This window comes from Abramis brama, assembly GCF_963993115.1.
Source record: "Abramis brama genome assembly, chromosome: 16".
Classification (NCBI taxonomy): domain Eukaryota; kingdom Metazoa; phylum Chordata; class Actinopteri; order Cypriniformes; family Leuciscidae; genus Abramis; species Abramis brama.
Window position 1 is genome coordinate 13,354,815 of NC_139978.1, and position 22,653 is coordinate 13,377,467.

At 35.4% G+C, this 22,653-nt stretch overlaps 2 protein-coding genes across 2 annotated transcripts; one reads left to right on the forward strand and one right to left on the reverse strand.

Annotated features, from left to right (window-relative positions):
- Positions 1-417: 417 nt before the first annotated feature.
- mapkapk2b (MAPK activated protein kinase 2b) lies at positions 418-8,216 on the reverse strand. Its single transcript, XM_084138653.1, has 10 exons — positions 7,927-8,216; positions 6,066-6,205; positions 5,440-5,504; positions 5,258-5,337; positions 4,334-4,460; positions 4,182-4,257; positions 2,880-3,004; positions 2,708-2,793; positions 2,436-2,516; positions 418-2,000 (listed from the first exon to the last, which is right to left on the reverse strand). The coding sequence occupies exons 1-10, from the start codon at positions 8,149-8,151 to the stop codon at positions 1,857-1,859; spliced, it is 1,149 nt and encodes a 382-aa protein (XP_083994779.1). The 5' UTR covers positions 8,152-8,216; the 3' UTR covers positions 418-1,856.
- Positions 8,217-8,746: 530 nt separating this feature from the next.
- Positions 8,747-22,275, forward strand: eif2d (eukaryotic translation initiation factor 2D). Its single transcript, XM_084138806.1, has 15 exons — positions 8,747-8,967; positions 9,607-9,797; positions 9,875-9,958; positions 10,029-10,119; positions 12,105-12,212; positions 13,309-13,568; positions 13,651-13,768; positions 14,605-14,650; positions 14,745-14,851; positions 15,051-15,206; positions 15,305-15,394; positions 16,343-16,438; positions 19,668-19,788; positions 21,827-22,001; positions 22,093-22,275. The coding sequence occupies exons 1-15, from the start codon at positions 8,912-8,914 to the stop codon at positions 22,161-22,163; spliced, it is 1,770 nt and encodes a 589-aa protein (XP_083994932.1). The 5' UTR covers positions 8,747-8,911; the 3' UTR covers positions 22,164-22,275.
- The last annotated feature ends 378 nt before the right edge of the window (positions 22,276-22,653 follow it).

Genomic DNA, 22,653 nt, shown 5'->3' on the forward strand with positions numbered 1-22,653 from the left:
GTGCATGGATTTATCTTTGGTTTAAATTACAGTGGTTTTACAGGGTTACTTAACATTAAACTATACTGTGTACTCTATTCAAATACCTTGTAGTTAAAACATGACAGATTTGAATGAAACCAATAAAACTGAACATGTCGACGTATTCCAACTGAATCTCTTGCAGTTAACATCTGGCTAGCAATAGTAAAAGCTAAAACACTGTTGTATGAATTACAAAAACAGCACAGGCAACCCATAAATATCAAAAGGTTCAAATTAAGAACCCATTATGGACCATTGCACGCGTTTTAAATGGCCTTAATGAATGGAATGTATTGTTTTATGTGCAAACTATTTCCATCAAATGAAAAAATGCCCAGAATACTTGGAAATATTTATATAACCATATGTATGTGTTTTTTTTTTTTTATGTTTATAAAACACCATGGTGCATTTGATTAAATCATGATGGCTGAACAAACATAATGGGGAAAGTACTCATATGGAGACAATTAGTCATTCATTCATTTGTCACAAGGGAATGTTTAACCAGCAGTCATTTCTTGAGCTTAATTGAGATTAATTCATACTTGATTTAAATAATGCATACCGATGTGTATTATATTGTGATGTAATGGTTTAGGCTGCTGTTTATGAGTTAGCAGGATATAACATAACACACTCCCCTGTGTATCAAGCACAGCAAACATTACAAAACAAACATTAATGCTTGGTTAAAGTGAATGATAAAAAAGTGAATAAATGATAAACTGGAAACTATTTTCAAACAACATTAAAAAAAACAAAAAAATAGTATTGACTTGCTACAGTGTAAAAGGAAATGTGATACTTAGCCGACTTTCTGCGACAATGAAATAAACCAATACAGTGATTATACAGTACACTTCAAAAGTTAGTCAGTAAGAAAAAATACTTTTTTCAGCAACATTAATTTGATCAAATGTGAAAGGAAAGGCATTTATATTGATACAACATATTTATTTTTCAAATAAATGCTGTTCTTTGGAAATTTCGGGAACACTTTATTTTGCAGTGTCCTTGTTAAATGTTTTACATGTAGTTACTATAATAACTATAAATTATGCATAATTACATGCAATTAATCCTAAACCAAACCAAACCCTAATCCTAACCGTATACATGTAGTTAATTATTATTACTTAGTACTTGCTAAATGTATAATTACACTGTAACATGTACACCTTAAAAATTTAAAATTACACTGTAACACGTACACCTTAAAATAAAGTGTAACCAAAATTGATATCAAAGAATCTTAATATATTATATTATATTATTTGTGTGTGTCAGTTTTTCAACTTTTTTCAACCTTGATAATAATAATAATAAATGTTTCTTGAGCACCAAATCAGCATTTCTGAATGATCATGTGACAAGGAAGATTGTGTTTTTGCCATCATAGGAACAAATTAAATTTGACAATAAATTAAAATAGAAAACAATTATTTTAAATGAATGATATTTCACAGTATTACGGTTTTTACTATATTTTGCCTTGGTGAGCATAAGAAACTTAAATCTTACCGATCCCAAACTTGTGTGTGCACAAAAGACATTAAAAGGGTTCCAAGAACCAAAACTTAAAGAATCTGACTGAAAACACATATACCGGTAATATACATAAAATAATCATAAGAATTACTGCAACACCTCAAACATCCTTCCAGACATTAACACAGATATTATTCAGGCTATAAATGCAAACATTGAATGATAAATAGAGAATAAATTAAAGGGTCCGTTTTTTCCCTCATTCTCCAATTATAATAAAGTGATCTTTCAGATTGTAAGTGTTCAAGACCTACGCATGTGTCCACTTGTGTATTTGTTTGTCACAGTCCTGATGCTTCTTTCATTGTAGCTGCCATTTTCTTTCTTCTCTTCATAAGAAGAGGATTGGACGAGTCCTCGATCGCTTTGATCTTTATTTGTTCGTAGTCCACTCTTATTGTTGCTAAGGCGTTAGTCATCTCTTCCTGTGCATTTACACACACAATAGACATATCAAAGTATGATCATTGATTCTGATGCTCTATAGAGTTCAATAGTTTGGGGTTGGTAAGATTTTGTAATGATTTAAGAGATGTTAAGAATTATCTTATGATCAGCAATTCAGTATTTACAGTATTTGATATAGAATTCAGTAAAAACAGTAATATTGTGAAACATTACAATTTAAATTATATTTTTTTTCAGGATTCAAAGGAACAGCATATATATATATATATATATATATATATATATATATATATATATATATATATATATATATATATAAAAACATCTTATGCAAAATTAGTCATTTCTTTACTGTCAATTTCAACCAATTTAAAGCATTCTTGCTGATGCTCATACTAAACCCAAACTTTTGAACTTTTTTCATATTTGATTATATGATACAGAAAACAGACCTTGACTTTATCCCAGACATCGCTCTCTTCCTTAAGAACCCGACTCGTGTGCAGATGTGTTGGAGGAACCTTCATGGACTTCTGCACGGATCCCGAGTGAAAGAAAGAGAGAGACACACAAATTAAATATTCTTACTAAACTTTAAATGTAGAAATAACTTATATAAGAGCATAATTTATAATGTATCAATCATTGCCATTTACTTAAATGTGCTCTTGATCTGCAAGATCTTTGCATAGTCAAAGATTAAAAATCATATGCTAATGCTCACATTGATCCAAGAATGGTTCATGAATTCTGTGACGGTCATTCTCTCTGTAGGATCTGTTTTCAGCAGTTGGCAAATGAGCTGCTTTGCTGCAGAATGAAGACAAATGTCTTATCGCATAATGTATGTTTGTGATGTTGAACAAAATGCAGCATAATACATGTTATAAAATTACCTTCCTCTGACACCTGTGACCATTCATTGCTTGGAAATTCATACTGGCCATTCCGTATCCGTTTTCTCATTCCCGGTGAGAGTTTTAAGCCGTGGTTTGAGTAGAATGGTGGATATCCACACAACCTAAGAGCATATGTGTTGGTTGTGAATTAAAGAGCAGTAACATACACTCTAAGAAATAAAGCTTCCAAAAGCGGGGTTTCGCAGCAATGCCAAATAAAAGAACCATGTTCTATCATGACGGCTCTCAGAGTGTTTGGCATGGTAATGGATATGACAATGTTAAAATGTTTGGTCTAGATCTGCTACGCTGCTGCTGTTATTGCTGCTCCTGCAGAGAAATTACAGGACTTGCTACTGCAAATGCATCCACATACACGCTTCTGTGAGAATGTTAAACATGCTGCTTTCTGCACAATTTAATGTACATGAATTACCCATAGCTGACCTACACAGGTGGAGCTGAAAGTGCACTGCAACTCATTGGCTGCTAATGCAACAGGAACCAATCAGTTCTGTAGAGAATTATGTGATTTCTAGCAAACTGAGTTAAGGACCTCTCAGCCTGCGCCATCTAGAGTTTCATGACAGAACTTTGAATTTGGCTTCCCCAAAGATACTTTTAGTTAACATTTCTTAAAAGAACAATTTTTTCTTCAAGTGAAAATCATTTTTATAATATAAACAACCTTTTTCCACTATAAATAACCTTTTTTTTGTTAATGGAAAAGTTCCATGGATGTTAAAGGTTCTTCATGGAACCATAAATGGCAATAAAGAACGTTTATTTTTAAGAGTGTATGAAGCAATGACTAGTTCTGTCATGAAACTCTAGATGGCGGAGGCTGATAGGTCCTTAATGCAAACTGATGATGTTCACAGCATTACCTACTTGCCACAAGCTGATTGGTTTATGTCGTATTTGCAGCCAATGAAATTGCTGCTTACTACATTTAAATGGCTGGTTAGCAGTGTTTGCTGCCGAAACCCTCCACCTTCCCTAGCTCCACCTGTTTAGATAGATCTGCTATGGGTAATTTATATATATGCTATTTGTGCAGCAGCAGTATGTCTTACATACTCAGCGTATGTATTGGCAATAGCAAGTTCCTGTACTTGCTCTGCAGCAGCAATAATCTACAACAACAGCAATAATCAACAGCAGCAGCGTAGCAGATCTATTCAACCAAGACCAAATACATTAATATTGTCATATCCATTACCATGCTAAAAATCTTCAGATGGTTGTCATAATAGAACCGATGTGATATTTTATAGCCATCAGAATGTTACCACTCACAGGATGTACATGATGACTCCTAATGACCACATGTCACATGACTTATCATATGTCTCTGGACCAAGCACCTCTGGGGCTGAAAGAGAAGGATTCGCTTTAATTTCACTGTATTATGATACCAAATGAAACTCAAAACGGACTTGTCTGCTTACCCACATAATAAGGTGTATAGCACGGGGTGGCCAAGCAGTTGTTGGACGTGGTCTCTTTGGCGAATCCGAAGTCTGTAAGCTTGAGCTGGGCATCCGGCCGTTTTGATGTGTATAGTAAATTCTCTGGCTGCCAATTAGGAGATGATTGAAAATAAAATATAAAAAGATATTTGTTTATATGTGTGGGAATTTAGCTTTATGATGTGTGTTGTAACTGTAAGCCCTACATCGTTAACTTTTAATATATGTATATTAGGTTCTAGAACCAATAAACTAATTTCTCACATAATTTCTAATGTCTTCTTTGATAATTTAACACTTTAGAACTCAACAAGTAATAAATGGGGAAATCTTCAGAAGGGGTTTTAAATGGTCTCAAATACTGTTCCACTTTTATATGATCATGTTGAGTTTCCACTTGGCTTACAGCAGTGAGCAAGTCTAAGATTGCAGAATGACTGTTCTTCCATAAATCTGTTGTAAAATGTATCTTTAGTTACATTATTTGCAAGGTTTATTGCAGTGATTAAATTGCCATGTTCAATTAAAGTCAAATAAATCTAACTGATTACATTTTAAATTTTAATCCACTGCAGGATTCAACAATTACATAACACATAGGATATGCCAAATGTCCACAGGGGTACAAGCAATTTTACAAAGTGGGTATAATAAAGTTATGCCTTAATTATACTTCAACATAGTGAACCTCAGCCAGAGTTTAAACACTAGCCATTCAGCAATGTTTATGTGTCGTCTTTCTGTCATGTATCAAAAAAGTTTTAAATTCAAAGAATAACTTTGGTAAACCAGATATAAAAACTTGATCAAACGACCTAAAACACAGTAAAACTGTAATAACTTTTGAACAGTAATGTATAATATAATGCAGTCTACTGATGCATAATAATAGCTATAGCTCACCTTGAGGTCTCTGTGAGCAATGTTAATACCATGCAGAAACTCGACAGCTTCTCCTATGCTTCTCATTATTTCTGAGGCCTCTACTCATTGTGTGGAGTGAAAGGGGGATAAAGAAAAACAGAATTAATAACTGGGATGTGTTTAGTTGAATGTGCATATGTGTTTGAAGAAAGGATCTGTACCTCTTTCAGTGAAAGCTTGATCACCACGTTCCTGAATGTGGCGAAAGAGTTCTCCCCCCTCCATACTGTTTAAGGAACACATAGTGGGAATGCAGTATCATGATTCATTAATCTATTTTTTTTTGTTTGTTATAGACCTAAAATATTTTATATACCAGGCTAAAATATCTCATAGTGACAATAATAATTAATGTCTAATTATATATATATATATTTTTTTTTGCAAATTGTTTGCAAAAAAATCTAAGGCTCTTTGAAAAAAAAAAGTACTTTCTTATAATACTTTAATCTGGTTTATTATAAATAGTATATTGGTATTATAACATTTTGATATAACTGTTAATTATGACTCATTAATCTCATTAATATTTATGTTATATACTTGCATTAGAAATGGATAAATAAAATTAAATTAAAAACAATATTACAGAGTGACAATAATATCAATTAGTGTCCAATAATACATTTTCAGATTATTTTGTTGAGAAAAAAAAACAAAAACAAAATAAAAACAAAAGAAATCTTAAAATACTTTCTAAAAATAATTTCTGAAGGCACTTTCATCTGGCCTGTTATAATACCAATATACTATAACAATTTGATTTAAGTGTGTTAACAAGCCCTACCACTCCATGACGAGAAGCAAACACTTTTTGCCTTGGTAGTAATTCTCAAAGACATCTTCAGCTCCAACGATATGTGGGCAGCTTGATGCCCTGCAGTGAAGCTCCACTTCCTGTCGAGCCTTAGTGGTGTCCCGCAATATCTGAAAGTGAGAGAAGAGCATCAAGAACAGCCGACTTCACAGTCTAAATTACTAATGGGATTATTTTTGCTCATTTGCCTCCACTGAATTTATTGGAGCATCCTTAACCCATATTACTGTAGGTAAATTGGAGGGCCTGCAGTTTGTCCTGATATCTCAACCTCAGAGAGTCACTAGAATTCTATCTGTGGATAAACTTATACTCTCAGCAATGAATGTTACTCAGCACATATAAATGATTCTGTATTCTCTCAAAATGTACCCTCTGTATTTACTGCCCTGATTAAAAGCCCTATTTACACCTGGTGTTAAGATGCGTTTTGGTCGATCGGATCACAAGTAGACGAGGGAGACAGATTCCCGTTTACACCTGGTGTTTTAATCCTTCTCTTTTGTCCACTTTCAACCACTTCTGTCCTGATGTTTTTGAGGGGAGGGTTTATGGGTGTGTAAATGTATGGGCTTTTTCAGATCTTTCGATCTAATGGACAAAATAAGTTTGCGCAATTTACAAATTAATGTGACCGGAGACAACGGAAAAACATACGGAGAGCAGCAGCTTTCGCTTGGTACGATTTTTGTCTTCAAACCAAAATTGGGTCTTCAGCCGACAAAGTTTCAAACCCGTCTGGCTAGCATGCTTCTCAAAACGTTCACGCATTAGGCCAGTAGGCGGAGAGTCTTGTGGCTGTTTGAAACCATTCGACCACATGAGCATTTACACTACGAAAGCATATTCACAATGCATGTTAGATTACCTCTGGAGATGGTTGACAAGCTCAAAATCTTTTAGACCCTGTTTACACCTGTATTTAGCGTTGTGATCCGATCAACCAAAACGCATCTTAATACCATGGTATAAACAAGGCTTGACACTCTTAAAAATAAAGGTTCTCTAGTGGCATCATGGTTCTAATGAAGAACCTCAATGGAAGCTTTCCATTGCACAATAGGTTCTTTATAGTAGAAAAAAGCTCTATAGATTATTAAAAATGTTCTGTACACAGAAAATTATGGTTCTTTTAAGAATTTTTTTTTTTTGAGGATGCCAAACTGGATCTTCTACTACGGCACTGTTGTGGAAAAAAAATGCTTTTGGATTCTTTATTTTTAAGAGTGTAAGATTTAATATGGGTAAAAAATAAAAAGATAAAAAGATAATTGAGCTTATATGGGGTTCCTCAAATTACCACACTAGCAGAGCCTCTGGAGAATGTCTTGCCATTTTTCAGAGGAACTTACAAAGTCGAGCTTAAGTGCTTAATGGATCCCATGCGTTTGGGAGAACTGAAAATACCGTTAATAGCTTCTCCAGTAACTAATGGAAAATGTTTTGAGGCACCTGAAATATTCAAAGTTCCTTGAGTACACAATAAGATATCTGAGGTACCTTTAGTTTTTATAGTGTGAACATTTTTGTTGTTGTTTTTTAGGAATACCAATTCCCCTTTAGAAAAAGCCTTGTAGAAACATAGCCTAGCCTACCGTTAAACACTTCAATATTTACTGACTTGGACTCAAAAGGGCCAAGTCAATATTTACTGACTTGGACTTGTCTTATCAATCCACAGTAACAAATTCAGTCACAACCAAGACTTTAACAAACATTATTGACACTGGTGAAGAAACATTCACCCTTTTTACCTCATTCACTTCAATATGTATTAGTTTAGGTATGAAGCTGTCAAATATATATACACATGAACAAAATAGATAGCTACCTTTAAGGCATAGTGTTTGCCGTTTTTCTTCTGGAAAATTTCCCAGACCTTGCCATTGATGCCTATCCCGAGCACTTGTCCTGCAAGCTTATACTCCTCAGTTATTACTTTCTTCTTTATCTTCAGTGTGGATTTCAGTGCAGGCACAGTGCCAATCTGAAGCAGACCCTCTTGCAGCTCACCGAAAAGCATTGAATCTTTTTTATATTCTGTATTATCTAGCATAGTGGTAGAGTAGACTGTGTTCCTCTCTGTCTGTGCCGCAGTGAAGACTTTAGCAGCTTAAAGGATTTTAAAAGGATCCAATTAACAGTGCTGGTTTGAATATCTTTACGTTAACTGAATGGAATGAGTCTTCACGCAGACACAAACATATCTAAATCAACAAACAACAAACAAACAATACATAAATAAATGTAATTTTTATCTCACAGTTATGGCTTTTTTCTCTCATGCGGCTGTATCATGGCTGTATCACGCGATTCTGAGTTCTGACTTTTCCTCTCAGAATATTGGATTTTTTTTTTATCTCAAAAAGTTAAAAAGTCCGAATTGAGAGATAACTCGCAATTTATCGTATTTTTATGTTATAGTCTACGGATCGAGGTTTGAAAAAAAATATGGTGATTATTATTATTATTTATTATTATTATTATTTTTATTTTTTTAGAAAAAAATCATAATCAAAATGTACAAATCACATTGCGTTTGTATTTTCTTTCAAAAATATACCAACAATCAGCTAAAAGTTTGAATGATATGATATTACTTTCAGAAGTCACTGGTCTGGAGGCCACTTTAACATACACCGATAATTTCCAGTCGGACATGTTTCGGCGCTGCACGCGCATGCCGCTCACTGTGCTCAGAGCACAGCAGATGATTACTCTAATAATCTCGCTTTTATAATATGTGGAAATAGAGAAGTGTTGATCGTTAGGTGATTTTAAGGGGCTTCTTGCAAGTACTTCTTTATAATACCGAGATGTTTGCAAAAGCGTTTCGTGTGAAATCAAACACCGTTATCAAGGGATCTGACAGGTATTCAAAGAGTTACATTTTTAAAGATAAGTTGAAAGAAATACTCTTGCTTGGTAAATCTGTCATCAACTGTGTAGAAAAATTCAGTTTCATTGAACTCTGCTTCGTGCACATTGTTTTTTAGCAATCAATGTCAGATATTGAATAATGTGTGGCTTATATGTCATGATCGTTATAACTGTAATTGTGTGTATGTTTTCTTTTTACTTATTCAAGATCATCTACTGTATCTTTACATAAAGTGCTTTGCTGAGATATGTTTCTGAGTGATTTCATGCCCTTTTATAGTTGTTGTGTCACTCTTGATACTGCATTGTTTACTTTCTTTACATCATAATATCTTGGTAAAACCCTGTGATTGTTTTCTCTTTTGAAATATCTGTTAATACATAGGAATATTGAAAGTTTTAAACTCAAGATAAATTTGTGTAGTTAGTTGTTAAAAGAGACAAAAGGTCAATAACAATTTCTAAGCAGTATTTCTCACATGATTTTTAGATAATTATGTAAATTTCAAGATGTTAAATGTGCATATAGCACTTCCCTCTGATTTTTAAGAATCTTAGAATCTTTATTACTTAATGGGATTTTTTTTTTTTTTTGTATGCCTTATCATTGTGATCCTTTCTGCTCATACAGGAGGAAGCTGAGAGCAGATATCGCTGCTGCTTTCCCTTCTCTGTCAGTGGAGGAACTAAATGAGCTCATCCCAAACAAAGAAGAGCTGAATATTGTGAAGATTTACGCACATAAAGGAGATGCAGTCACACTGTACGTCCTCCATAAAAATCCCATATTCTTTCAGCTGGAGAAACGGGTGTTCCCAACAGGTGAGTCTGCAGGTCACCATCAGTCTTTGTTGAGAATGCGGATGATGTTTCTGCTCATTTTGGCCTGTTGTTCTCAGTGTACACGCTGTGGAGATGTCCCACCATGGTACCAGCATTCGCCACGTGGCCGCCTGTTCTGCAGAAGTTATCTGGTGGAGCAGGTCAGCACCTGTTTGCTAGTGTGCGTCTGTGTTTCCCAGAGAACACGTCTGACTGATTTCTCTCCTGCAGATCTCATGTTGCCTGGTGTAGTGGTATCCGCTAGTGGCCTTCCTGATGTAGATCAAGGCGATTGTTGTGCGGTCACTCTAGTGATGAACAGGTAACGCTGCCCGTGCCCACCACATTTCACTCTTAGGCCCTGTTTACACCTGGTATTAAACGTACAGTATGGGATTTTTTCTCCACTAGGAGTCGCTAACCTATTTACAATAACAAAGGCGTAGTTTGATGACGCAACATTTGCTAAGAATTATGGATCTTGTCGTCAACGTCAAGCCGACCGATCTAATAATGTTTATGGATGACTGAATACATCAATGTTTTTATCATGACTGTGATATGAAGCAGTTCGGGATTGCTAAGAGACAGCTATCAGTTCCAAACGCGACGCGAGTCCCGCGGATATAAAAGGAATGGACATTTCATTCTAACGTTACCGAACTACACGCAGAATTACTACTCACAGGTCAGTTTATTAGACAAATTAAACTTGTGAGGTAACGCAGCGCTGTTTCACTTGGTCTAACATTACACTAGCACACTAAACTGCATTTGAATGTGTTGAAATGTATGTGTTAGTCTGTCTGTATGAGACTAGCAGTAAACTAGATCAACATTAGAATAACATACAGATCATATTCTGACATTTTATCATTGTTGAACTATATAACATTGATTCGTTTTATGTAAATGTGCTCACCTGTTTAATAAAGTACATGTAGGAGCGGTCGAAGTCTCGGATGTGGAGCTCTCGTTTGTATACTGTCTATGGGAGCTCTAGGCATCTCGAAAACACCGCGCTGATATTGATTCTCGTTTTAGTTCTCCTTTTTTATCCAAAGTCTGCTTGCCATGGTCCATAATGTTTGAACGAAACAACAACAGCGTGCAGATAGACATTGCGAACTACAGTGGTCCACGTCTGTCGTCTTGGTTACTATCAGACGGCTCTGGTTCATAACTCTGGTTACCATGGCAGCACGAGCGGAAACCAGGGACAACGCGGATATGACGCCATTGACTGCGACAAAACGGAAATAAAGAAACGTCCCGTGTCTTCGAATTAAATTAAAATTTCTCCTGGTTTGAAAGTTGTTGGAAACAGTCGGGATAATGTAAATACACAACTAAAAAAAATATATAACATAGATATAGTGATTTTTGCTATTTTTAAAGCAAAAAAGTTACATATTGTGCCTTTAAGATGCGCTTTTGTCGATCGGACAACTAGTAGTCGACGAGGGAGGCACATACCCGTTTACACCTGGTGTTTTAATCCGTCTCTTTTGTCCACTTTCAACCACTTCTCTCTTGATTTCTTTGAGGGGAGGGTCTATGGGTGGGTAAATGTAGTGTTGTTGTTTTTCCCCCCAGATATTTCAATCTAATGGACGAAATTAGCTTGCACAATTTACATATGAAAGCGCCCAGAGACGATAGAAAAACATACGGAGAGCAGCAGCTTTGGTTTCTGCTCTGATAGCCACAAGACAATGTAGAACACTGTGAGTGTGTGTTAGAAATCAGGAATGGTGAGAGAAAATTGTGCTTGGTACTTTTTTCGTCTTCAGATGACAAAGTTTAAATCCCATCTGGCTAGCGCGCTTCTCATAATGTTTACACGTTAAGTCAGTAGGCGGAGAGTAGGCCGTCTTTTGAGGCTGTTTGAACATTTTCGACCACATGAGTGTCTACACTACGAAAGCAATCAATTCGAATGCGTTTTCAACTACCTCTGAAAGTGGTCGAAAGTGGACAAGCTCAAAACGTTTTAGACCTGCATTTAGCATCGTCCACTTGTGATCCGACCAGGACCTATCTTAATACCAGGTGTAAACAGGGCCTAACAGATTATTCATATTGGACTTAAAATCTTGAATCATGTGGAAGATACCACAACTGGGTAAAGATTTGCAACTTTTTGTTATAGCGATTATACACTGAATTTGGCAAAACTCACATCAGCAGCGTCTGTAGCATTTTGAATGATGTTGAGCCTTATTATTAAAAATGCTTGTAAATAATGTTCACTTACAGGTAACATGCATTAAAACATGGTTATTTTGTGGCTTTTTGGTGTTTAAGGGCACCAGTGGCTGTTGGGACAGCAGCTGTGTCGAGCGCTAAGATGAGGGACGGTGGAATGAAGGGGAAAGGAGTGAATATTTTACACGCATACATGGACCAGCTGTGGTGAGCTTTGCATTACAGCATTATTTTGTCTTTACGTTCATCTAGACTTCCATTTCCGACCACTTTGTCAAGTCAAATTTATTTGTATAGCACTGTTCACAATACACATCGTTTCAAAGCAACTTTCAGATAATCATGATATGTAATGTTTTACCTTAATATCTTCACGCCTTATAGTCGCATATAGCAGATTGGAGCTGGGCGATAATATAGTTGGCATTTTGCGACAATACAAGCAATCAAGCATTAGAGATATGCAATGCATTAGCTTATTTATCGCCTCATGTGAATATACTGTATGTTTGTGGATAAAATTGGACATACTTGTATATTTCTTTAAGTTTCATTTCTATAGTATTACTATAGTATAGTATCCCTTGAGAATATATACTAAAATGTTTGCTGAAATGTGAGGGGTGTACTCACTTTTGTGAGATACTATATAATTATAATTATACAATTATTCAGAAATAAGCTGATTTAAAGTAAGAAATAAATCATTTTTAAAAAGCTTTTTTGGTTTAGGTTTTCGGCCATGAGTATCCAGAAGTTTCGGTTTCAGCCCAGAATTTTAATTTCAGTGCTTCCCTAATAATATAGTTTACATTTTGCAATAAAATATAAAGTCAGGCAGCTTAGTGTATATTGTTTTATGTAAGTGTACTATACGTATGCATAAAACTGATAATATAGTTTATATTTTGCAATGATATAAACTTTCACACAGCCGAGATTTGCTATATATTGCTTTATGTGAGTATACTGTATGTATGTGTGTAAAGTAGGATGTACTATATACATCCAAATCATATATATATATATACATCCAAATCATATATATATATATATATATATATATTTTTTTTTTTTTACAATTTGATTTTGATTTACAAGCTTGCGATCCAATTAAATTCCGTTCTTGATTCACTTTTGACTCATTTGGCTATTTATTAGAAATTAGAATCCATCAAAATTGAAAAAACTATATAGCCTACTATATATAACTATAATCACTGAGCGATAATCTAGTTTACATTTAACATCAATTATGCATCAGATTAACTTTCTACAGACATCTTCCTCAAATTCTCTGTAGGGCGTTTGGTGATAAGACGCATCCTCCGGTTATACCGGTCACTAACTGTCCAGCACCGGAGGAGGGAGAAACAGATGGAGAGGAATGCAAGGAGAAAGAGGGGAGGGACAGCTCTACACCAGCTGCAGTGGAAACATCCTGTCGGAGCATGCAGGAGCTGAGGCTGGATGAGCACGAGGTGTTGAAGGAAGAACAACTGGATGAGGATAAAGAGGGAAAAGACACTGATGGAGAAGAGGATGACTCTAGATCTCCACAGGGTGAAATGTCTTTGACTTCCTGTCACGTATCCATTTTGTAGGTGTTTATTGTATCTTGACGTTCATGTCTATTTTATTACAGAGCAGATGGATGAGTTATTGCTGCAATGTTTTCTCCATGCACTCAAGACTAAAGTCAAAAAGTCCGACCTCCCACTACTGACCAGCACCTTCCTGAGCAAGCACATGGTGTCCTGCTGGTAATTTAGCCTCTGTTCTTAATCTTCTGATGCTTTACCTTTATTCCCTAAGATCAAACATTTACTATATGGCAAATTTTGGTCTTTATAACTCAAACACTGTGAGACATCAGAGATGTTTGACAAATAAATGCATTTAATAAAAATGGTTTGAGCAAGAATGCACATTAACTGGATCACCCAATGGCCCAAAGTTTGTATACAGTACCATTCAAACATTTTGGATCACTATTATATTGATAAATTTATTCTGCATGGACAAATTAAATTGATCAGAAATTACAGTAGAGACATTTATCAGGTTACAAATGATTTCTATTTTTAAAAAAAGCTATTCATCAAATGATCCTGATGAAAGTGTATTATGGTTTCCACAAATAAATATTAAGCAGCCCAAATGTTTTCAACATTTATAAAAAATAATAAATGTTTCTTGAGCAGCAAATCAGAAGATTTGTGACACTAAAGCCTGGAGTAATGATGCTGAAAATTCAGCTTTGCATCACAGGAATAAATTACATTTTAAAATATATTAAACGAGAAATGGTTATATTAAATTGTAATAATATTTTACAATATCATTTTTTAACAATTACTTGAAACATTTATATTTGTATAATATTTTTATATTTAATTTTTTTTATTTATATTTTTTTATTTTAAGGCTGATTTGCACTAAAGAAGCTTCATTTCTGATTTAATTTGGTCAAATTGTTTTGGGGGTTTCTGACACATTAAAAATGATCCTGGATACATTGTGTTATTGTAGCTTGGTCAAGTTTGAAATGTGATTTATTTATTTTTATTTATTTATTTATTTATTTTTGTCCCCACAGTCCTAGAGGAAAGCAACTAGATATCAAGAAATCAAGTTACAAAAAGGTACAGGGTTCACAGATTGGGAGGTTTTAGTAAATATCAAGTGTAGCCATATCTTTGCTTTAATAGATCACAACTTTTCTCTCTTATTTTCCAGCTGTCTAAGTTTCTGTTGTGCATGCAGAGAGATCACAGTCTGGTCCAGGTGAAGGAACTGAGTAAAGGTGTGGAGAGCATTGTGGAAGTTGACTGGAGGAACCCTGAGTATGCAGTCAAACCATTTACTATTAATATCTTGTTCATAAACGTAAACATTATTTTAATGCAATTAAATAGTCAAAACGCATAATCTAAAAAATATAAAAAATATTTGTTGATGTTTTGTTTGGTGATGTACAGCAAGTGTTCTTCGTTTTGAGGGAAGTGGCTGTTTTCTTGAACAACTTGCTCTACTTTTTTTCAGGTTGTGTTCTTTCAGGGCACCAAAGGACTGTGGGCCGGAGAAAGAGTCTGTGGAGGGGGGCGGGGCTTGTGAGGTCCCATACCAGACCCCTGAAATCACACAACTCTATGGGGTCACTGCACGCCTGGAGCCTCTTTTTCAGGACGCCAGGAAAAGGTTAACGAGTGGAAACATTTTATTATGTGAATTTTTTTTTTTTTGTGTGTGTGTTAGTGGGAGTGCTGAGGTTTTGAGCAAGTGACTTTGTGTTTCAGAAAGGGGACGCCTCTAAAGGCTAGTGAAGTAAGGAATGTCATCACGGATTATGTGAAGAAAAATGAACTCATCCATGAAACCAACAAAAAGTGAGCTTATGTACTTTTTCTTCTAAGTCAAATGTACCCTCCTGGTCATAAGTTCCTCAGTTTTTTTTTTTTTTTTTTTTTTTTGGCAGAAGTCCCTTACTGTGCGTTCATACCGCCGCCGGCGAGAGTGTCAAAATTCGCCCCTGCTCACAACGCCGTAGAAAGATTTGTGGACACTATGATCGAATGCTTGGTCTTTTTTTAAACTTTATTTAAAGGGGCCGCAAAGTAAACAAGCATGTTGATCGTTATTTGTGCAGACTGACCACAAGTAGGGTATAAGTTAAACTCATGAAATCTTTTAAATGTGAAAGTAAGAAATTGATCGATGGAAAGAACTTAACAATTATAGTGACATGTTTGGTAACGAAATAAACCAATTAAAAGCCATTTGTGTGGTGTGGCTTTTGTGTTCATGGTTAAGTGCTAGTCTAATTTGCATTCCCGCTGAAAAACAAGCGTTCTAGCACGAAAATGTTGCCTATAAATAGTGTTGCGCGCCGCCTTATCAAATTCACATGATCAGAATCTCCTCCATTTTGCATGGGAACTAATGTGGTCGGAACCAAAGTTTACAGGACTGCGTTCTCTGGAATTCTCTCAAGCGGAGGACTACATTCCGTTTGGTTGCCGCCGAACCATGTCATAGCTCATTACCATAAAGCAATTTACCTCCTAAACGCCCACATCGTCCAAGATGCGCTGCGCCGCCCTCACTTTCTTTGATGCTCTCGGCGGTGACAGTGAGAACGTACAGTAATGCTCACCAAGGCTGCATTTATTTGATCAAAATACAGTGTAACGGTAATCTTACTCACCCCAAACCTTTGAACAGTAGTCTATGTCTTTATGGATCTATGCAAACTACTGCATGGTTTAAGTACTGTACTAGTGCAGATTTCACAAGGTTTGGATTAAAGTGACTTCCTCTCTTCTCTTGTTCATCAGTTATGTTAACATTAACCCAACACTTTGTGACTGTTTGCTGGAGAAGTCCGAGTACCATGAAGTGGAGACACTGAAATGGGATGACCTCTTTAGCAGGTAAAAATGTATAAAATATATTATTAAATTGTGGGGGGGGGGTTTCACAAGAAGCACATAATTGTCTTATTGTCTTAACAGGAGCAGTATTAAGAAAAATAATGTACATTTCTCAGCTGTATTTAATGGCAGCTGCTTATATTGTCATTTTACAATCCTGCTTTGTGTAATCACCAGGGTTGAGGAGTAACGGAATACATGTAACAGCGTTACATATTTAAGATACAAAAATAATCAGTAATCAGATTACAGGTACAGTACCAGTCAAAAGTTTGGAAACATTACTATTTTTAATGTTTTTGAAAGAAGTCTCTTATGCTCATCAAGCCTGCAGTTAAAAACAAAACAAAAAACAAAACAAAAAACAGTAATATTATGAAATATTATTACAATTTAAAATAATGGTTCTCTTTTTTAATATATTTTAAAATGTAATTTATTTTTGTGATGCAAAGCTGAATTTTCATCAGCAAGTACTCCAGTCTTTGGTGTCTTATGATCCTTCAGAAATCATTCTAATATGATAATTAGATACTCAGTTATTATCAATGATGGAAACAGTTGTGCTGTTTAATATATTTTTTTGGAATACTTTTTTCAGGATTCATTGATGAGTAAAACGTTAACAGCATTTATTCATAAAAACAGCATTTATTCAAAATAAAAACATTTCTAACAATATAAATCGTTACCATCACCTTTTATCAATTTAACGCATTCTTGTTGAATTAAAGTACTAATTTCTTTAAAAAAAAAAAGTTATTGTTCCCAAACCTTTGAACGGTAGTGTATATTGTTACAAAATATTTCTATTCTAAATAAATACAGTTCTTTTTAACTTTTTATTCATCAAATAATCCTGAAAAAAGTATCTCAGGTTATAAAAAAAAATATTAAGCAGCACAACTGTTTCCAACATTGATCATAAATCATCATATTAGAATGATTTCTGAAGGATCATAAGACACCAAAGACTGGAGTACTTGCTGATGAAAATTCAGCTTTGCATCACAAAAATAAATGACATTTTAAAGTATATTAAAAAAGAGAACCATTATTTTAAATTGTAATAATATTTCATAATATTACTGTTTTTTTTTGTTTTTGTTTTTTTTTAACTGCAGGCTTGATGAGCATAAGAGACTTCTTTCAAAAACATTAAAAATAGTAATGTTTCCAAACTTTTGACTGGTACTGTAAATTTATTAAAAAATGGGAATACTATCAGGATTAAAAATGGTTTCACTTAAAATAAAAATATTTTGACATAATAACGCTATATTGACAGTATGTGCGGATCGCGGTTATATCCGTGGACACAGGATAATCCGCGGGCCAAGTAATAAAAAAATAACATTCCAATTCATTGATGGCGGGACAATAAGAGATAAATTATTAATCTGTTGATTTTAATAAAGACACGGAACTCTAATTTCATGGTAAAATGCAACAAACGTGCTTCTCTCTGTTACTTTCCTTTTTAAACAACAATGTATATCTCTTCAAGGAAAACATGCTTTGAGCACCTCCTAGTTGACAATATATAATATACACAAATAAATCCTACATTATTGCTTAAAATATACACAAGCTTAACAGAAATGATTCTGCTAAGTATGTTTTTTCAACATAATGATGGAAATATTAATGTGCTTAAAGCTTAATTTTTCATCACGCACTATAAATAGTTAACCAGGGAGATTTCAAATGATGGTTATGTGATATGTAACTGCTGTGAAGCGCTGTATCTATATGACAATAAATTCCTAAAGTCTATCCTGCCTGAACGTATTTAATATCTTGTGTGACAATATATGTTTGAAGGGAGTAAAGCCTGTGTTTAGTCTATTTGGGAAATTCACAGGCTTTTCAGAATCATCAGAATCATTCTCGCGTCTCGATGCTTCCCCAAGTTATTTTTTTCGCTAAAGTTTTAACAAGGCTATAATCGGGTAAGTAAAATTCTCTTTCACTTGCCCCTTCATAAAATACACTAGTCCTGGACAAGCTTTAATGTTGAGTCCTGTAGTTACTTCCTTTTTAAACCATATGTTAGTGATAACCCTCCCAACTATCACTAACATATTGTTTAGAAAGGAAGTAACTACAGGACTCAACATTAAAGCTTGTCCGGGACTAGTGTATTTTATGAAGGGCCAAGTGAAAGAGTATTTTACTTACCTGACCGAATTATAGCCTTGTTAAAACTTTAGTGACAAAAAATTACTTGGGGAAGCATCGAGACGCGAGAATGATTCTGATTTTATGACATTCAGTGTAAACAGCGATTGATGATGGATAGTGTATTCCTGGTAACAAGGTTGCGCTGTTGAGGCTTGTGGATGAGATGATAGAAAAATTATCTCAAAATGATCTCTGAAAGTGTCTGAAAATGCATTTTACTGACCCCCATTTGCAAAGCACTCCAGTGTGAAATGATTCACACAAACATACATATTTAGCTATTTTCTTGGACACATTCCCTTCATAAATGAAATTAATCCACTGCATCTTCAATGACGGGAGTTTATGAAGATCTTATGTTTATGGTCTTATAATCATTATTAAAGCCAACAACAGAACAGTCATAATGTTTACGTATCTGAGACATTTTCTGACTAGCTGCTCTAGCGAGGGGTGTGGTGGACTGTGTGCGGCTCACTCAGGGCGGGGTCTATGCTAATAGGGCTGAGATCGTCACCCGTGGGCTGGGCTTGTCCCTACTGTGACGTCACAGTAGGGGGGAAACTAGAGCAGCGTATTTGCAAAAAAATTGATTCTCAAAGATGGATCAATACCAACTGTTCATGATTAAACTTAATTTCCAGAACACTTAAGGATCGCACTTTATATTTTGTGAATGTTTGCAAATCGCCTTTCTGAATGTGCTTGTTAGCACACTACAGATAATGTGGCTACTCTGACTGTATTCACAGAGTCCAGAGCTATGTAGTTAGTTTTATTTTTAATCCGAAAATGCTGTATAATCTGTATAATTCATAAACGCAACTACTTCTTAAAAATAAAACTAACGTCATAGCTCTGGACTCTGTGAATACAGTCAGAGACAATGGTAACTTTAGCCACATTAGCTGTACAGCGTGCTAACAAGCACATTCAGAAAGGCGATTTGCAAACAACATTCCTGTGAGTTAAAGGCTGCTGAAAACATTTTGTTATGCAATATGTGAATTGCCAAATTTCGCTAAATGACCATATGATCCTGCAGGACTCTCATCAGAATGCAGGCGTGCCATGAGGTGCTGTTTCCAGGTCAGCCTCCTGTGGTTAAGAAAGGACAGATGGAGTGCATAGACGTTACTGTAGCCTCCAGGGGATCCAACAAGAAGGTATGAAGCCATTATAAGAACTTGGCTATAAATAGTGGCCCCAAAAAGTATTTGGATGCTTAAGCCACATATCTATGGTTATGATTTATTACATAACACAATATTATATCAGATATTATCTGCAAACAAATTCTGGGCAAGTTTTTCTCAGAACTAACTTCACTTTTCTCAGCCAGTTTGACTTTTAACCAACTGGTGTCAAGGTGTTTTTAGTGGATATATGAAGTCAGTTTTCCGAAGTGTCCTATCAGTGTAACCATGTGTAGTTTTAAAAGTAACAAAGTATTAATTTATTTTTATTTTTTTAGTAATTATTAGTGTTTGGTAGTGTATCTGTTGTTTTATCATGTTAAATCTAAATGGCTTTTTATGAGAGCTGTCAACGTTAACGCATGCGATTAATTAAAATTGCTTAACGCGTTAAAATAATTTTATGCAAATACATTTCTGAAGCATGTGAAATTGCGTCATTAATGTAATTTACATCACACAGTTGGATGATCTTAAGTCGGGAGTTTGTCACTGAACATCTACAATGGCACAAGCACCTGTAACCCAGTGATAGTCGAAAATTTATGTTCTAACCCTTTCACTTCTCTGCTTTGCAATCAGAGTATTTCAGGCTGCTAAACTCCGGGGAAATTTTCAGTCCAATGATTTAATAAGCAAATTTATTCAAACAATCAGTCCAAAACAGCACTAATGTAAAGAAAACCAGGCTGGTTACATCAGAGATGACAGAGAGAATACAGACTTGCGTTGCGTTTTCAGTGAATTATTCATTCCAGTGTGTTTTGCTTTAAAACATGAGCTCTGCCATTGTTTCTGGAGTGCACAAGCCTCACACATCGCGCTGTGTGAAATACAGATGAACAGATGGTCAAAACATTCCACCCCTGTATGACCAGATGATATGCAAACTACGTTTCTCAGCTGGATGAAGCAAACCAATAAGAACGCATGAGTCCATCCGTTATATTGATGCGCAAACATGTGGTCCTGTTCAGTATAGCAACTTAACTTGTCTAAAATGGAAATAAGCTCTTTGCTGATGCACTGTACACATACACTGTGAATTCTGAAAGGGTTTTTTTTTTTCTGTAATGTTTTTATTTTTTCATGATTTGGTGTGCATAACTTTATGAATTGTATGGACTCCTTATATCATTCGGTGTCTCCCAGTGTCCTTTTTTGGAATGACACCTAAATTTACCTCTAAAAAAGCTACAGAAAATATATTTTTGTGAGAATCACACTTCAATCTGAAGGTTTGCTGGATATAGCAAATGATGACAAAATGAACGTGTTAAACAAGATAAATGGTGTATGATTCATGTCATAAGTGTGCAATTAATCGTTATTAATCTCGCACAAGGGTGCTATTAATCGCAATTTAAAAAAATTACAGTCCTACTTTTTGTCCTTAAGAGAAATGTAATGACCGTCACACTTTTTTAAATGTGAAAATAAATCTTGTGGCCACTGGAAACAGCCCTTTTTATTTTCAATATTATTAGAAACAGACCAAGTCGGTACTGACATTTAAAAAATGTGACACTTTGAGCGCTGTTGGGCGGAATCGGAAACACGATTGCCCATTGTACTCAAGCGTTCATCGGATATGTCTGTCATTGTCTACAATGATCAGCGCTTCAAAAACATCAAGAAATATGACGCTCAATCAATGACGCTCTTCACCGATCGCTTAGATACTGACGGGAGCGTTTGAAAGACGGACCGGTCCGCTGATAGACGCCTGCTTGTGCTTTCAAACACTCCCGTTTTTTTAAAATTACTTTCAAACACTTCTGTCTGCTCTCAAATGCCCCCGTGTGTTGATCATTGTAGCCAATCACAGACATATCCGATGAGTGCATGAACACAATGGCCAATCAGAGGTGTTTACTTTTCCGCTCAACAGCGCTGAGTACTGACAATTTCAGTACCGAGGTCAGTACTTTTGGACAGCTCTAAAACAGACTGTATTTTGTGTCTAATGTAAAATACAGTTTTGTCACTCATTCTCCCATTTATTAAGGTTACAGTAATAAAGAATCTGGAGGCATTTGGTTTAGACCCAGCTGTGGTAGCAGACTCTCTGCAGCATCAGGTTCAGGCCAGCTGTGTCCTCCTGGATTCCCCTGGGGCCAAAAACAGAGTCCTGGTGCAGATCCAGGGAAACCAGGTCCAACATGTTGGCAAACTGCTGCTAGGTACAGTATAGTACAGTGTAATATAACAGCTTATATCTGTACCTGCCATCTTTTGCTTATGTGTGAGTGCAGTTTTTCCCTTTTATTACAGATCGTTATCAGATCCCACGGAAATATGTACAAGGTCTTGATAAAGCTCCCAAACCAGGCAAGAAGAAATAACAGATGGCAGATCTCCTCAGAAGAGCCATATGTTGCTGCAACATTTTAAATAACTAGTCCAACTTAACATAACATCATCTCTGAAATAAAACACATCTGATTTCATTCTGAATGATCTCTTAAATGAATCTCATACTCTGCATAATGTTGCCTCAATAAAGCCCCTGTAATGCACAGGTTCACTCAGAGCTTGACATGTCGACAGTCCCTGAAGCACTAGTTTGCCAAACTGATTTGCATGTAACAGATGGAAGTAACCACACCTCCCTCTCTTGATTGTCATCTTTATAATTGTCTATTGCCAAATGTCTGTAGAAGAAAAGTATACACCGTCTCAGGCAGTGACTTGCAGCTGAACTTTAAGGAATGATGACCAGAAGTCAACTTGTTGACTTAAATTTTTAAAGCACACAATGGTTAAAAAAAATTTGAGGTAGGACTGTTATTTATTAATTCTAATAAAACCCATTAGAAATTGGAGCTCACTCTG